This window comes from Papio anubis, chromosome 6 (assembly GCF_008728515.1).
Source record: "Papio anubis isolate 15944 chromosome 6, Panubis1.0, whole genome shotgun sequence".
NCBI classification, from domain to species: domain Eukaryota; kingdom Metazoa; phylum Chordata; class Mammalia; order Primates; family Cercopithecidae; genus Papio; species Papio anubis.
Window position 1 is genome coordinate 159321878 of NC_044981.1, and position 19154 is coordinate 159341031.

At 35.8% G+C, this 19154-nt stretch overlaps 1 protein-coding gene across 2 annotated transcripts in view; it reads left to right on the forward strand.

Moving 5' to 3' along the window:
- The window catches only part of PACRG (parkin coregulated), a 575145-nt gene that overhangs the window by 81390 nt on the left and 474601 nt on the right, over positions 1-19154 (forward strand). For both annotated transcript variants that reach the window (XM_003898380.3, XM_017957442.3), the window contains exon 2: positions 2820-2954. In XM_003898380.3, the coding sequence (XP_003898429.1) occupies positions 2820-2954 (135 nt within the window). The remainder of the gene's footprint in view (positions 1-2819; positions 2955-19154) is intronic.

Sequence of the window (19154 nt, forward strand, 5' to 3'; positions counted from 1 at the left end):
CAAGCTAAAGCAGAAGCTTTAAGATCTCATAATATAATGTATCGAACATCCAGGTTTCACAAGAAAATCAACGATGACACCAAGAATCAGGAAGATCTCAGAGTGAATGTAAAAATATAATCAACAGGTGCCAACAACAAGATAACAGAAATGTTAGAAATGTCTAGGGAAGAATTTTTAAATTACTTTCAAAATGCTTTTATGAATATTATGACACACTTGAGACAATGAAAGAGTGGAAAGTCTCAGAAATGAAATAGACAATATAAAGATGAACCAAATAGAAACTGTAGAACTTAAAATAGAACTCAAATTAAATAAAAGTGCATTTGGGCTCAACAGCAGAATGCAGGAGGCAGAAAGAAGAATCCACAAACTTGAAGACGGAGCAGTAGAAGTTACCCAATCTGAACAACAGAGAAAATAGGCTGAAAAAAAAGTTTCAGGGATCTGTGGTATCATAACAGAAGATCTAACATTAATGTCATTGGAGTCTACAAGGAGAGGAGAAAGAAGGCAGGCCAAAGAAGTACTCAAAGAAATAATGACAGAAAACTTTCTAAATTTGGCAAGAGACATGAACCTACAGATTCACAAAGTTGAGCAAATTTCAAACACGATAAAAAGCAAAGAAATGCATGCAAAGGCACATCATAATTAAACTTCTGAAGATTAAAGATGAGAAAAATCTTCGCATAAATAAAAAAAAGTGGCACCTTATCAATAAGGGAAAGCAATGTGAATGAGAGTGGATTTATCACCCAAAGCTTTGAAGCCTAGAGGGAAGTGGCACACTATTTTTCAAGTGCTAAAAGAAAGAACCATGAACCTTAAATCCTACATCCAGTTAAAATGTGGTTTTGGAAATGCAGAAGAATTAATAAAATTGGCCAACTTCTAGTAATACAGACAAAGGAAAAAGTGAAGACACAAATTACCAAATATCAGAAATGAATAATGGATATTATGAGAGACCCTCCAGACATCAGAAGGATAATACAGAAAAACCACAAGCAATTCTACACTTGTAAGTTTGACAACTTAAATAAAACAGACCAATTCCTCAGAAAATACATGTTACTGCAAGTCATGCAATAGGAAGCAGATTATTTGAGTAACTCTGTAACTTTAAAGGCTATTATATTACAATTTGTAATAGAAAACTCCATATCAAAAGGTGACAGAATAAGAATCTACTGATTGATGCAGAAAAAAATTGAAAAAATAACTAAAATAACTAAAAAAATATAACTTTTTGGCAACATAAAAATTTGTCAATCATTTATCAATTCCCAAAAATGTGATTCAAGATTTACTCCTCCAGGAGTTTCAAAAGTCCAGAAATCACAGCTCTACAGTTTCCATGACAGTAATATAGTTAAAACTGTTCTTTTTATATAGCCTCCAGCTCAAAGAGCTGAATAAAATTGTTGTTAAATACATGTGGTTATTTAACAATTGAATGAATTTGACTGAAAATGGTGGCTATTAATTCTAATTTTAGAACAAATTCCTAATCTTCAATAAGTGAAAGGAAATCTTCCTTCCTACTGGTAATGCCCAATGCTGCCTCAATTACTCATATCATCATATACTGGGAGTAATGTGCTATGTAGTGGAGTAAATTCTAAACTCTAATAAACGTGTGTTACCTCACTCTTCAACTCCACTTCAGCATTTCCTCATTGTAATGAGGTATTTCTTAATACCACACTTAATTTCAAATATAATCCTTTTATATATGTATTAGATACAATGTATTTTTCATCTCTAATGTGTATTGTATATTTATTGTATGTTATTTAGATATGTTAATATATTCATCAAAATTGGAGTTTTTAACAAAATATTGCAAATTAACATATAAAATAACTAAAAAGATTAAATTATATTATTCTGTCCATAGTATTAGCAAAGTAATCATGAATTTATTAAGCTAATATATAAAATGACTAGTATTTACCTTTTTATAATAAGCAGGGAAAAATAGTCATGGTTAGACTATATGTAAGGAACAGAGCAGTACACTCATTTTCTAAGTAGTTTACTTATTACTTTCAATTTTGTAATCTAATGAATTAGGTCCAATGTAAATAATGCAGATTCCAAAGATGTATTCAATGTAAATAACTCTATAGGAAATATTTCTTCTTTAATGAAAATTTCAGTTTTGGAGATGGAAGTTTCTCATCGGTTCTAATTTCTCATCTGTTCTGTTACTTTCTTGTCAATTCATGTTACCAAATGTGAATTCATGTTACCAAATACACACACATAATAGGCCACCATTTTTTTCTTTCTACACTCATTTATTATTACCCTTATATCATTTTAGTAGTTTTATTGTTAATATTCATAATATGAGAACATATTCCACTGTTTTACATATATATAGAAAGATTGAAATGTTTTAAATTACTTCAGTATTCCACAAAGTATATCAAACCCAAGATTAGAATTTATAAGTATTTGAAATTGTTAATGTTTTAACATTCTAAGCTTAAGACACTTCTATTAAAATGTTTTTCGTAAACGTAGTATCAGTCTTCCCTATAAAGTGATATTTTAAGTGACATTTTCTAGGAATGCTTTCTAAAGTAGCTTGAAATAAAGTAGACTTTTAATAGTGATTATAAAATAATTTTCTTCCCCAGGTGTTTGTATTAGCAGATTTCTGTTGTCCCTTATTAGATAATGTGGTTTTATCTTCCAACATGTTTATACAAACTGAAGTCTTTTAAAACAGAAAGCCCTTTTATTGTGAATGTTTTTAGTATGTCTTAAAACCTGATCCCTATTTTTTTTTTTTTTCAATTAAGGTGAGAGGCCCTCCAACGGCAGGGGCATTTAAAGAAAGACCAACCAAGCCCACAGCATTTCGAAAATTCTATGAGCGAGGTGACTTCCCAATTGCCCTTGAGCATGATTCGAAAGGAAACAAAATCGCCTGGAAGGTAAGTCAGGACACAGCTGTGCCGGCCAGCTGCACTTCCTGGAGCGACATCCCCCAATACCAAACACACTTGACTGCTAAGTAAATAAACTGGAGTCATTTCTCAGCACATGGAAGATGGTGGGAAAGCTCTTAGAGAAAGCCCCCCTGTGTCAGCCATCCACCTTGACTAACAATTAAATTACAGCCTGCAAAGAAGAAAATGACAGAGTTGCTTTGCCTTAGAGAATTGTCTGCTGCCCAATTCATCTCTATTTTTATGAGAACCTGGCAGCCCGGCCTGATCAGGCAGTCCATCAAATGATGGAACTGGCGGCTGGATACGGAGAGCAACAGCCATTTATCTACCCCAAATTTCACCTTCCTGCAGGACACTTCCAAATGGAAGCTTTAATTACCTAAATGGATAGGTCAAGATTGTCTGCTCTCTGGAAATGCAGAGTAGAATACAAAAGCAGGCCGATCCCAATCCTGGCTCTCCTCTCCGTCCCAGCCTGTGTCAGCCCGCGCCATGGCTGTCACACGTGCCCTGTTAGAGGGTGACCTCCACCGCCGAAGCCATTACAGCATAGACATTTTTCTGACAAAAGGTTAATTGGCTTCAAAATAAATGCATTGCCTAATGACTCCATTCCAATGTGGTTGTGTTCCTTTAGAAAAGGCTGACTGATGTTATTTGTAAAAACTTGCCAATCTCTTAACCGGAGAAGGCTTTTACATTTAATTTGAGAAAAATAAATGCTGGTCTCTAACCGGCTCCTGCTATTTAATTATTGTTGTGATCAAAGACTTTGCTTTTGGTGATATTTATCAGCTAAAAGGGCTTCTCTGTCTACAGACAGCAAAGCAGTTGTGCACACTTATGAGTATCACATCAAGTTAAGGACAAGAAAAGGCTTTGGCCAAGTATCAGTTACATTAAGCAATTGACACCTTTAACTTGGAAGTCCAGCAGTCATGGCCAAAAGCAAATCAGGAATCGTTTGTAGTTAGTAACAAATAAATTTATGTTTAAATTTGTTAAACATAAATCAAAGTAAATAGCTTATAGTAATTTACTTTGAGAAATTAAATAGCTTAAAAAGGTGCATTAAAATTAAAATTTTCCTTCCTGTATAGAAGCATCGAAAGGATTATTTGCATGATATCTAGTATGTATTTTAAAATATTTTCATATTTTTATCAAACATTTCTAATTCTTGAGCAGTCATCCGATATCAGTTATCGAACTTAGAATTATTCCAGCTTATGTTACAAGAGGAACTTGGTGGTATCCTTATTAGGAAACCTTATTATAAAATTTTGGGGGGATGGGAAAGAGGTGAGTAACATTATTGTCTCCTTTATGATAGTCTCTGTTAGAGTCTGAATTTGTTATGTGAAAATGTATGTATGATGAGAAAAAATATGTAGCGAGTATAACTAACTTTCATACTTTAGTCTTAATATAAGTATGTATTTCCAAATTTTGTTGGGATTTTTGGATTCGTATATTTGATTGGTTGCATGGATTTTGTGTTTGCCTGTCTATGTACTGGCTCATACAAGATAACACAGTAGAGTGTCTTCAAAACCTGATTCCTGTTGAGTAAAATAATATGTCATAATTCTTTATAAAAAGTGAGTGGCTTTTGGTGTTTTTCAGGTAATTATAACCTACACATAAATTGCATTAATGAAAATAAGTTATATAGATTTATTACGATTCAAATAATTTTATGAGCAACCTTAGAAGTGTAGAGACTAGAAAAAATCACTTTGAAAATAAATTATTAATAAAAATATGAGATGAATCATTTTCTTTATCTTTGATAATCCAACAGTCAGCAGGGATATAACATGCTTTTCTTTTTTATGGATATATTAATTCTCTTAAGCTACTATTGATTATAGTACTGATTCAGCAAGCTAGAAAGTAATAAAAAGAAGAAACAATTTATTTGCTGTCACTGGTAGTATAATAGCATAAATTTAGAAAAACATCTTATTCCAGAAGCTGTGGACTTCTTTTAGAAAGTTGCTACTACATTTTAATTGCATTACTGTATCACTGAAGATAAGACATTCAGATTATTAATCATAGGCTTGGGAACCATCTATCCATAGTTTCATATTTATTTCGTGGCATATTTGAAAAAGCAAGAGACCAAGGCCCCGCACTCCTCTTGTGTGTGGGCAGAGCAGCAGTCTGGTCATGCAAACCTCTTGTCTCAGTGTCATAGCTCATCCCTCACTGAGGACTCCTGAGGAGCAGTGCTTCCCTCAGAGGATATGGCCTCTCTCAACTCTCCTCAGACACCCTAGGGACTCCAAGTGGATCTGCGAGCACCTGAAATGAAGTGCATAACTAAGTGAGAAGCATGTCTATTTCTTTATTGGTGTTTCCAGAGCCTATGGCTCTGAAGGACTTAGGAGGCACTGCTCTAAATCCTGGCACAGGCTGCCCCAGCCTCTCAGGGTCGTTCGAGTCTGTGAAGGTGCTGGTCTGGGGATCCCTCCGCAGGTCCTCAGACTCTTCTTCTACTTGTTCTGGATTAGCTGACCAGATCTTCACCAGGTTAGGGACCGTTGTATGTTCTTGAAATAACAAAGGTACTCTATGGTAACATCAGAAGGTAGAAGAAAGAGTTAGAAACAGACAGATGTCTTTGCAGGCTTAGGTTTCTCAGCCCACACTCTGCTCTCAGTACCAGTTTCGTGCACACGAAAGTGGTCATTTGTTCCTGATGCCAAAACAACGTGGCAGGCTGCGTGTCATCGTCTCTGTAGCTTCGTCTCTTTCTTGTGGCATCTCTGAAGATTGCAGCAGTGTCTGATCCAACTGTCTGCAGTGGTGGAAACGTTCCACATCTGCACCGTCTAATATGGTACAACCGGCCATATGTGGTGATTAAGCACTTGAAATGTGCCTACCGAGACTGAGGAACTGAATTTTTAATTTTATTTAATTTTATTTAATTTTAATTTAAATAGCCACATGGTTACCATATTAGACTGTGCAGCTCCAGATTAAGATAATGGCAGTCAAAAATAAATGCCTGAATCTGCTCCCCAGGTGGATAGAAGGCTTTCACTATGTTAGAATTGTTATTATTAAAGTGAAAAAATGGGACTCATCTATGGACTTATTGTCATGGTTTTCTACGCGTATCATAAATTTCTTGGTAAATATGAGAAAAGTTTTGCAAAATGTTTGTAGCGAAAATTTCTCTATACTTATCAATGGCAGTTCATGAGCTATGAAAGATGAATAGATCTCATCTCAAATATGAAATCTACCAGACAATCTTGATTATCAATGGTTGTAGTTATAAAAAAGCTTAAGGAATACTTAAACAAAAAATGTTAATGTGTTTCTTTTGCTACATTTTTCGTGACCCCTCTAACATTTGGGAAATAACGACTGTTGATTGTTTTGCTGTCTTCAATATACCTGAGGCACTGTTGATTTTTAGAAATAACTATATGGATTGTAAACCATTCATTTATTTTGAAGATGGAAACAGCTACACCTACGCAAAGGTGTCTCTAAAATCTTTCACTTTCTAGGCATTTTTATGTAGTAGATGTTGATACAGGCCGTCTTTCTCCATGATAATGTGCTATATGACAGAATACAACATGCACTAAGATGGTCTTGTTTTCCACTAAATTTCTAATAACCAGGCATAAGAAGGTCCCAGATATCAGATATATTAGAAGAGGAAATAGATAAACCTATAACCCCCTAGGAAAATCAAGATATAATACCAACCCTTTCACAAATGCAACAAAATCACAACCCTCTCAAATCTGAAAGGGAGAAATGCAAAATGGACTTGTACTTTGTCCAAAATCCCTCCCCAGTTCCCCCACAGCACCCAATCACCCCACATCTGACAATGTCATGGTGGTCCTTGTCCAGAGCAGCGGAGGTGCCAGAGGCCTTTCTGCAGTCTAGCTTTTTCTTCTTTGACATGTAAATGATATTCCATAGCTACCTATATTGAAATGAAATTAATAAAGCCAGAACTGATACACATGAACAGGTATATGTGAGAATGGACTTAGGTGGCCTCTACTCACTACCAAAAGTGTATCTTCCTCACTGGCCTATTAGAGACACATCAAATCTCACCATGGAGGCAAATTTCCCCTTAGGTTCATGTAGTAATTGTACCTGTTGATTAACATTTAGATCTCCGGACTTTGTTTTGTATTAAAAAATGCCTTCTTAATATTAATCAGATAGCTATAAACACTTAATAAATACTTTTTATAAATAAATGTTGACATAAATGTGTCATTTATATATTTATACCCCACATTATTTCAAAATGGATTTAAATTGTCTTACAAAAAAACTATAAAGTCAGCATAAATAAGAGATGAGAGAAATGAAAACCATAGGGACCCAAAATGGATCCAGTACCAATGTTAGTAAAAATAGGCCTATCCTGAAATCCTATAAGGCAGAGATCTTTGTCTGTGTTTCTGATTTGTTCACTCACTTTCCTGGTACCTAGAACAGTACTGTCACAGGGCAGGCGCCCAGGGGTATTTGTTGGATAAAAGTAAAGCATTCAGGAGTTGATTATTTTTAAGTCTTATTTCTCTTGCTCCATAGGCCTCTCTTTCCTTATCTGTAGGTGACAACAATGTACCAGGTGATTTCTATGGCCCTTTTAAATTAAGAGCATTCAAATAAGTTTTGTTTCATAATTATTAAAATAACAGTATTTTGAGATGTTCATGGATTACTTCAAAGAACAAATATAGAGTACAAATTTGCCACAGAGATCAATTCTTCTGGTAGTAAAATGGAAATAGTAGCAGCAGGACATTTAATTTGAATCCGTAGCCCTTCAGGTTCCAGAGTGATATGCAACGGTCTTGAGGTTGAACTTTTACCACGAGAATGCTCTTTAGGTTATACATGAATGTTTTTCAATGACTACTCATCCCTTAAAGTTTGCTTTCAAAATGACAAGTTAGCGTCCCTTTCTAAAGGACTGAAAATATATGTCGCACTTGAACACCCAAGTAAAGGAAATGCTGTGAATAAATTAATTAGATGCATAAATCAGCCTTTATAATTTCCACTGATGTTGTCTCAGACAACACCTTTAATTATGTGTTGACTGACAATTCCATTCAGTATTTCTTCTCTGGCATTTTCTCCTTTTTTTCTAGTTCCTTTTATTTCTCAGCAGCATTGGTATTCATGAACTATAAAAAGCTCTGTCACTGTGACTGTTTTCATTGACATAACTGATAATTTCCTAGTAGGAAAAACAGTTATTGCATGTAATTATTATAAAAGTGTGCACACATTTTCTTACAATTAAAATCAGCCCCGACTCAGGATAGCTCATTATCTGTAAATATTATTGCATTTTAAAGTAAATCACACTGTGATATGATACACGATCCATTTGCTATCAATGTATTCACAAGATTCTGTAATTTTGAGTTATAATTTAGTCCCTTGGTACCTTCAATTTCTTAATGTTTCAATTTCTTAAGGATTTAAAAAATTAATGCTACATCTATTGCCCCTAAGTTAAAACTGATATTGACTTTTGAAATCTTGTAGGCAAATTTATTTGAGCTGAATAATTTGTTTCACATCAAGGAGAATGAATGTTCTCTTAGAATTGTCCTGGGCTTCTATTTCTTTTGATAACTGCCAAAGCTTGAGTTTGGATAACAGGACTTAGTAGAATTTGCAAGGCAAATTTTACAAGAGAAGTGACAATTTACCTGATTTTTGTACAGGAGATCTGCCACGTTCCCACAATTATTTCCTTTGTGATTAATTAATAGACAGAGCTTATTCCAGAAGTCTTGAAAAAAATAATCCTCTGGCAATGAGTGTACCATTCTTAATGCCATTCTTTTATTTGATGTAAATTGCTACATCTTAAAAGTGTACAGCATGAAAATACAGCCATGTATCAGAAATAACTTTTATTTAAATTGGTTAGATGACCTCTGAAAACCAGATGAAAGATTTTCTGCTGAATGGGCTGGTGCTCCCTGCTGCCTATATAATTTATGTGAGAAATTAGTGCAAATGGTTCACTTTTATGGAGCAGAGCTGCTTGTAGCAAGCCTGCAGAAACAATTTTCCCCCAAGCCTCCATCTGTTCTTCAAACTAGGGCATATGCCATCTCATCGAGCTTGAAAGTCAACTGATTTATAACTCCTGGAAAGTGCATAGATTGAAAAGAAAGGTCGACCGCTGCTCTGTGACAGTGATTTGTTTGGCATTGGCTAAAGACAATTCACATTACCAGGGACCCAAGGGGAAACAAGAAATGTTGTAAGTTTCAGATCTCAGTAGACTGACAACTAGAAGAAAAACAAATCACTCCTGCTTTTTAAGTCAGACGACCACCACGGTTGAAAAGTAGGTCTTGGTAGTGCTGAGGGTGTCAAAGCTAAGCTGCCCCCCGTATTGTCACATAGCATCCCATGAAGAAATGTGTCACTGCCACCCTCTCAGTGGTAAATGTTGCCATTGTAGAAGTATCAGTACTGTGATGTTTAAACAAAAAATGTATGTCGCTGCTTGTCAGAAAGTTCTGTTTGGAGACACAAATTGGTCTTTGATGAATTTTCTATCTCTACCCAAGGTTAATCTCCAGTTCTGTTCCAGTTAGCAATTTAATGAATGGTTCCCTCCTGTCTTGTCACTCATCACATGTCTCTTCTCTTTACTGAAGCACTATTGAGATCAAAAGTCCTTTGACAGGTGACAAATGGAATCAGATTGGCAGGATGCTTGTAAACAACAACAAAAAAATCATTCTTTGTTTGATGTTTTCATTTGAATAGTCAAAGTGTCATCCTCCTAGATAACAACTTTTAGTATATTGATGTTTTTGTTATCTTTTTACTACATGTATGTATGTTTTTTGTTTTGTCGAAACTGTGTTTCACATGATAATTTTTAAGGAACTCAAAGGAGCATTCATGGTCCTAATTAAGAGAGGAGATTGATAGTGGACATACTGCCACAGGAATTCTAATAGTTTCCTCCAGTTTAATGACAACGAAAAAGACAATCATCTTTTAATGTGCAGGTTTAAGTTTTCAGCAGTCATTACTAAGATCTTTGGAAAGGAGATACCCAAACATGTGCCTATGCAAAGCTCCATGTTAGCAGGGATGCACACACATGGCTTTTCCTGTAGTAATTCTCATGGCATGGTGCCCAACCACGTAAGCAGGCTTGTCATTGTGAGCATGTCGTTAGCATGTTTTTGAAGAGAATAGTAACTACTATTTTCACAAAGTTCATTATGTCTGAAGCACATTTCTTGCTATTGGAAAAAGTATAGAAATGGGCATAGTTGACAGAATCATTTTAAAGCCAGCCTCTGCCCCTACTCTAAGACACTGTCTTTACAACAAATAATCCTACAGAATTTCCAAGGTTTGGTTTGAATCTGAATAAAGGTAAACCCATCAACCTTTCTAGTCATAAATTCTCAAATTTTGAGTTCTTATTTAGATTGCGCTCTCTCTGTTCATGCACAGGTTTAAGCACTTAAAAAGACAAGTATATGGTTTGAATATTTCTGAATTCTTGAATATCTCGAAAATACAAAATTTCAATTTCATATATGTAAAACATAATTTAATTGAAATTAACATTCTTAAATTACAATTGCTTCCCTTCATATCTCTTTAGAAGATAACATCTTTGTATTCTATTAATAACATATGTTTGCTGAAAAATTAAGACTAGCCTGATTTTATTCCTTTAATGTCAATCTGTTCTTGTTTGTTTGTTTTGTTTAACAACCTCGGTAAATGCACTATTTTTGTGTAATTAGAAGTTGCTTCCATGTATTTTTCTTTTCCTTTTGTGTATTCTTCCTTTACCACAGTAAGCTTATTGTCTACTTACTTGAAACTTTTTCTTAACTGAGGAGAGTTTTCTTTTGTAATATTACTTATTGTTACTCTGTCCCAATTTTCTATTTTCTTTCTTAGAACAAATATTACATGTAGATTATACATTTATATTCTATTCTATTATTTCTATCGTTATCTCCCTCAATATTTTTATCTCTTTATCCTTGTTTTAACTTCAGGCAGAGCTTTCTTATGTTTCCCATTTTTGTTGGTATGGATGTATCCATTACTCCCACCAGTTCAAATTTTAGCTGTGCTTAGGTAAACTGCCCTGCCCCTGGCAATACCCCGTGTCTAGCATGAGCATGTTTCACCTGGTCTTGTTCTGTTGGCCTAAAAGGGGGCTTTGTAACTTCTGACACTGAGATAGCTTAAGTACACAGGCACCTATAATCCCTAAAAGGCACAGATACCCAGCTCTGTCTTCGTCTGCTTTTACCTATAGCATTTTGCTTGTAGGACACACTACTTTCTAGGACAGAATGCAATGTGGTACCAGAAATCTCTGTCCCTACTTGCTGTCCTGTTGTTTCTTGAGTTGACTGTGAATGGATGTAGGAAGGGTGAATGGAAGTGGATAGTGCTTTGTCTTGAAAGGCAGCTACTTCAAGGTAGCAGGCTGGGGGCCTAGTCCCTCCCGCCCCCATCATCGCCCTTTTATTCTAGACCTTATGTTTCTGACAGGGCCAGGAAGGGAGATTAGAAAGTGTGGGAGAGATGAAAAAGCTGACTACCTACTTTTGGATTGGTGCCTCTGGTTGCAAAACATAAGCTGACTATGAATTGTGGTTTTCCAATCCAGTTCCGTTGATCTCATTTTCTGTAGAAATTCCCTTTATTTTCTGCCTGCACATTTGTTATTATACTGATTTGCTGTTGCATGTTCCGTTGTCCTCTTTTTCTGTATCTTCATAGATAATTTTGTGGTATGTTGGGAGATACTGTGTCAGAGATTCATGTCAAGATGCTATTTAAAAACCCTGAGTCTAAGTCGCTTTTGTGCATTAATGGACTCCATTCCTTTACAGAGAAGTAATGTGATCTCATTAACACTTAGGCTACAGTGACTTGTCTATTCATAAAGGAATTGAGTACTTATAATGGGTAAGACATGGTGCTGGGTCCTGTAACCTGCATAATATGAGTTCTGGTCTTAAGAAGCTTATTGACTGGAATAGATCACTATTCAAGGAAGAAACCGAAAGTCCTTTCAGAGTATATATCAGGTCTTAAGACAGATTGCTTCCGCTTGCATAGATCATAATTCTTAATCTTTTATGCAGTATGTGTTACACATTTGCTACTTCAATGATCTGGTTCAAATAATTTCTGTAGACAAACTTTTCAAATTGAGAGTCTCTATAAAATTTTTGCCAGTTCATAAATGGTTATCCATTTCAGTGAGCGCAGCTTGCTGATGCTTTCATTTTTCTTGTATTTCAGTTTTTTAATTGCCATACTAAGAAATAATAAATTTTACCTTTAAAATGAACTTTAGGCAGTCAATTCACATACCTACGTATCTACATATTGTGGCAATCCCAAGTATCAATAAGATATTACTGACTTCAATGTTCTACTCTGTACTTTGAAATAAACACTTTGAAAAAAAAATTATGTTTTTACCTGTTTGTAAATTTTAAAGGTTTATCATGCTTGAGATTCAGTCTGAGTTAAGTCTGAAGACTTCTGGAGTCATGGTTAAATACAAGCTGGACTTTCTCATTCCAGCTTTCACATCCTTGCATCTCTGTTCTCTTATTTTCTATCTTAATAATTTACCAGTTTAATCTACTGTATAATTTGTTGAAATGTTTTCAAATTTATTTTCAGTGAATATCAATTCTGGAATATATATATATATATAAATTTATTTTATTTTTTATTTTTGAGACGGAGGCTCGCTCTGTTGCCCAGGCTGGATGGAGTGCAGTGGCGCAATCTCAGCTCACTTCTAGCTCTGCCTCCTGGGTTCACGCCATTCTCCTGCCTCAGCCTCCCAAGTAGCTGGGACTACAGGCGCCTGCCACCACTCCTGGCTAATTTTTTGTATTTTTAGCAGAGATGGGGTTTCACTGTGTTAGCCAGGATGGTCTCAATCTCCCGACCTCATGATCCACCCGTCTCGGCCTCCCAAAGTGCTGGGATTACAGGCGTGAGCCACCGTGCCCAGCCTATATTTGTTTCTTAAAAAGATCTGCCTACTCTTATATTTTTCTCACTTTATGGTTTCTCTTACTATCTTTATCAGATTGTATTTTTAAGTACACTCATTTGAGGTTCTTTTTCACACTCATCTATTATCTTGAGTTCCTGGGGTGTGAATTGGAATCTGCCTTCTGTGGGAGTCCCTCAGGGCCTGGGTTGTGAACACACACCTGTGGTGTGCTTTCAGGTTCGTCTCTTCAGGACACACATTCTGAACCACTTTTTATGTGAATCAGCCTTCATGTTTCCTCACTGGGCTACTATTCACTGCTCTAAATTTGAGTTTCCCTTTCATTTCTGGGGACTTAGTATTTGCCTATGTTACTTTTGAGAATGGCTATGCATTTTTAAATTTTATTTTATTTTACTTTTCCTCCAGTATTTATAGCTTTTTTGGCCATGTTGACCAGAGGGGTTTCTATTAATTCTGTAAAATTGTTTTCTCAATTAACTGAATATCTTCACTTAGATGCAGATTAAAGTACCATCTTGAGATGTAATCTTTCCTCAATGTTAGACCAATTCTAATACTTCCACAAGTGAAAAAAAAAATCAATGGAATAAAATATGTTTTGTATTTCCCATGGAAGTCCCTTTATGTAAGCAAGTTACCTTTATGTAAGTTAATGTGTATTGCATGATTGTGTATGTGTGTGCGTAATCACACACACATAAATGAAAACTCTGTTGAACATAGCAAAACTTGGGTTTGGAAAAATCACAAGGAAAAGACGTAAAAATGTCGTGCCAACCCACAATTCTCATTTTTGTATGTATATAGTACATGCATGTGTATGTGTGTATTTATATGTGTATGCAAATATGTGTAGACATTTTGTTCCTATTTCAGTACCAGAGTAAAGATTTTTCTTTTCTTTTCTTTCTTTTTTTTTTTTTTTCTTTGAGACAGAGTTTCAGTCTTGTTGCCCAGGCTGGAGTGCAATGGCGCAATCTTGGCTCATCGCAACCTCCATCTCCCGGGTTCAAGCAATTCTCCTGCCTCAGCCTCCCAGGTAGCTGGGATTACAGGCATGCACCACCAAGCCCAGCTAATTTTGTATTTTTAGTAGAGATGGGGTTTCTCCATGTTGGTCAGGCTGGTCTCGAACTCCCGACCTCAGGTGATCCGCCTGCCTCGGCCTCCAAAAGGCTGGGATTAGAGACATGAAACCCTGCACCCAAACAAGATTTTAATTTTTTATTGTAAAATTAAGGTAGGTGGGGTTATCCTAAGGAGATCTTTATCTTCTCAATATTCATATCTACTAATATGAATCTCTTGAGAAGCATTAACCCTTCCATTGGAAAACATCTTTTCAAATGCTTTCCATTTGCAGTAAGTTGTGTAACATTTTACTAAACATCATTAAATACTTTTTAAAAATCAACAAATTATAGCATTGGATTGGAGATAATTTAGTGTTTAGAAATCATCTTCATAGAAAGAATCACTGTAGATTTATTAGTAATTTTTAGTTTTGAAGAGTTACTTGGGTAATGATTAAGTAACTTATATATGCACAAAAAGATTGTTCATTTACATAAATTTTTATTTATATATTTTAAATGCATTATGAGAAGTGCCAGTGTATTAGATTGCTAATATCAAAACCACAAGTCAAAAAATACAAAAGTTAAGATTTTTGTAATTCTATTTGGGAATCTCTAGCTTTTTCTGTTGGTGTGGGTTATAATTTCAACACTGCATTATTCTAACTTATTACATTTAATAAACTAACAATTGGGACTAGCTTCAAATCTCAAGTAGCAATTTAGCAGATGGTTCATTTCATGAGAAAGAAATATGGACTATGGTGGCTATGACTGTACTATTGGAGAAATGGAAGAAAGTGAAAGTAAAATGTATTGGTTAGTTGCAATATTACTAGTAATATTTTGTCTGGTTAATAATATTAGAATGTAGATCGATTTGCACAAATAATAAGCTCCACAACCAAATGAATAATCCTCTATGGAATATACTAGTATTGCAGAAAACCTTTTTGGTAAGAAATTTTGCATGCTATTACTGTAGAGCATCATTATTTGGCTTCTTAAACAATCACTTTGTTTTTCTCATCATTCGCTGTCTTGTACTTTATACATCAGACATCTCTGTGCATGTAGATTATCAACCATGCTGACTCCCTCTTTGTCTCTGAACCTGTACCATGCTGGCCTCTCTTGAATGCCTCCATTGTCTCCACATCCACCTCCTCTGCTCAGCCTCTAACTGCTCATCTGCTTACACCTGGCTCAGCTCTTACAGTCTCTTAAAAGTCTTTCCTGACTTTCCCAGGCCAGATTGAGTACCCTTCTCTGGGAAACCAGCATACGCTATAACTGGTCTCATCGCTGAGTAAGACAGTGATCTGCTTTCACATCTCCCCTCAAGATGGTGGACTGCAGAAGAGCTGGAGCAGGGTTATCTGACTTTGACCTGCCATAGCCCCTGATACAACATGAGTAAATATTTTAAGGCTGATGTTTCAAATGATTCATTAAAATACATTTTTATACTTTTCATATATTTTTGTTTGTTGAATCCAGTAGCAATTGCAATTTTCATCTACTTGCGAACCAAGAATGAGGGTGGTTATCTGTGACTTTGAAATTTTCTTTGCAGGCCCCATAGATCTTTCGGTAGCTCTAGTTATTTTTGTTTTCTTATAGAATGTAGTTTGCAGTACTTTTAAAGCCTGTATAGTATCAGCTCACTGAATATTGCTGATTGCTGAAGAAAAGTGTTTGTTCGTTTAAACTCCAGTGATCATAAATTGCATTCTTATCTATGTGTTGTCTTTAAATATGTGCTGTCCAGTTGGTGCTCATGTAACTTGTAAGAAGCGTTATTCACTTGCTAGGCGTTACCTGAGTACCTACTGGGTGCTGGATCCTGCTCTAATCTGGAAATACAGCAGTGAATGAAGCAGCCAAATTCTCAGTGCTCATGGAGCTTCCACTACAGTAGGAAAAACTAAACAACCAAACAAATAAATACAGAGACTGATAAATGGTAATGTGTAGGCCATTTGGTAATATTGTCTAAATTGTTTTTAAAAATAAGAGTCCTAACTTAATACTTTTCCCTGTTTAAAATGCAGTGATATCGAAAATAATAAAGTGTTAAGGAGAATGCAATGAAAATAATCAAATAAATTGTGCACTTTCAGAACCTAGTACTGAAAATCAGTGTAAGAGTTATAACCCAACACTCTAATGAATTAACAAATTATATTTTAATTACATTTTATTCCACTAAAACCCTAATTAAGGAATCATGAATGACTGTGTTTTGTACATTTCAACATAAATATTTTGTGAGTTTATGTAAATATATATTTCCTTTGTGAAAAGTACTTTTCACATTTCAAAAATAAAAAAAACCTAAATAGCCAAGCAAATCCATTTTTTATGTCCCCTTTCTCTCTTCTTTTGAAAGTGAAATCATTACTAGTGAGCAGATTTAGAAAAACAAACAGGAAATGATGAGACACATGTGAACAGATAAAATGTCATATCGAGATTGTCTTTAGAGAGAGCACACGAAAGCAAGCCCCAAATGCAGGCAAGGCCTGGCCTGCAGGGAAGACACATTCAGATGGAGTCACAGCTCATGAACTTATCTGGGATACAAATATATAAAAGTGTCTTCTATGGCAGTTGTATAATAGGATGCATCTGAGAAATTAATGGAATTTAACGAAAAGAGATGAAACTGAGTATTAAAGATGTGCACTATTCATTTGTTTGTTCTGAGCATTCTTTCATCCATCACACATTTCAGAAGGTTGCAATTTATTAAGTGCAGTGAAAGTCACTGGTGATATAGGCCTTTGTGCAGTGTATACAATTAGCCATAAGTTACATTCATGAGCTGCATAATGTGCTTTTTGGTCAATGATGAACTGCATATTTGATGGTGGGACCATAATATTATAATGGATCTAAAAAATTCCTATTGCCTAGCAATGACATAGCCATTGGAACGTTCAGCAACACACGTTGTCTTTTCTCTGCTTAGATACAAAAATATTTACTATTGTGTTATAATTGCCTGCGGTATTCAGTACAATCACCTGCTATACAGGTTGGTAGTCTAATAGCAATGGGCTACACCATATAGCCTAGGTGTGTAGTAGGCTATACCATCTAGGCTTGTGTAAATATGCTCTTTATGATGTTCTCACAAAAACAAAATCACCCAAGGACACACTTCTCAGAATGTATCCCTATCGTTAAGTGGTACATGACTGTAGAAAGCAGTAAAAAGTAACTTAAAATAGTGTAAAATTACTTGTGTTTTGGAAACGATAAATCTAAATGCTGCCTCATGATCAGCCACAAAATTAGTAGATAAAATTAGACACCAAAATTATTATCTCAGAAATCTAAATTATGTTTAATTAGTGTACATAGTTTTAAAATTTATTTTGCTTTATAAAATAATTTTAACCTCATAAACATGTTCATTTGTTTAATTTCTTTCTTTCTTAAAAAAATTAGAGATGGGATCTTGCTATGTTACCCAGGTTGGATTCAAACTCCTGGGCTCAAGCGATCCTCCCACTTCAGCCTCCCGAGTAGCTGGGACTACAGGAGCATCTGTATCTTAATGTAAATTCAATAAGAGTTTTATAGCAGTTGAAGTGAAAACATGCTAAATTTTGTATTGAAAGAGCAATGGAATATTTAAAGGATATTTAAATATATAACCTTAGCATGTCTTTGAAAGAACACGTGATCAAGTCCAGATTCTAATAGAAAGATCCCATTGTTACTGTAAGGAAGACAAATTACTTTTTCTCATTCATGGCTGAGGCTCCTGTAACAAAAAACAAATTAGCAAGAAAAAAAGCATACAAGTTTATCTAATGTAAGTTTTATAAGACATGGGAAGCTTCATAAGGAAATGAAGACACAAGGAAATGGTTAATCCTGAGTGTTCTTTCTAGCAGGTTTGATGAAGAGGGGACAGTTGTAGAGAAATAGGAGAGGACAAAGGAAGCTTGGCAAAACCTCTGTGTTCAGATTCTTCTCTGTGACCCTTTGTCTTCTGAGATAAGGATGTTCTTTTTTTCCGGGTATGGGAAGGGCACCCCTCACCTATAAGGGTCTTATGACCAGCTTTAGGAAAGAAGGTGGGAGAAGGTGAGAGAGAACTTCCTGCTTCTTCCATTTTTAAAGATGTGGCATATTTGGGGATAGCTGTCCTGACCCTGTCATTACCGAATCCCTTCTTTGGACTTTAGATTATCTTGCACTGCCTTTTCATTATTATTTATTCAAATGGGACCCTAACACAAAACCAATGTGATATAGAAAGTTAACACCAAGAAGGGCTCGTGTCTCTGTGGCTGCAGTAAACAGGAGGAAGGACGTGGTCCACTCTCAGAATGCTGTCACGGTTCAGAACTGAGGGATTTAATATTGGTTGGGTATTATTTTCTCTTCTCTCTCCCTCTTGCCCCATTTCTCACTGAATAGCAACACCAATGTATTTACCTGTTTGGTTGGACTACTTTGATGGACTTAAGCATAAAGTTAAAAAGGAGGAGAGCAAGCTCAAGTGTACTAACTTGAGCAGTTTGGGGAATCAGGGATTAAGATCTTGTGCTTCTTGGAGCCCTGGGGACAATGGTTGAACTGCGTCAGGCAGCCAGGCTGGAATCAGGTGGAGTCACTGGCAAGTTAGAAGCCCTTAATTTTGTCAGCCTCTCACTTCCTGTGACCCTGGCCTGCCCCTACCTACTCACCCACATGGCTCCAGCCATACTGACTTCCTTGATTTTCCAAGAAAAGAAATGCCCAGATCTCCCTCTGGCCTTCATCAGGAATGAGTTTCTCCAACTCTTGGCCAACTTCCCCTCTTTAGGGCTGTGCTCTGATATATCAAAGCAGCCATCCTTGGCATCCATTCTCATCCCCCTCTCCCCAGGGACACAGTGATGTCTCTCCAGAGCTCAATACCATGCCTGTCCCAGGTAAAACACTGGGATAAGAAAGACATTTTGTATGTGGCTCTCGCTACCATCCAGTGATAGCTCCAGATGATTTTAGACAGTAAGGATTAAAGGATGGTGATCT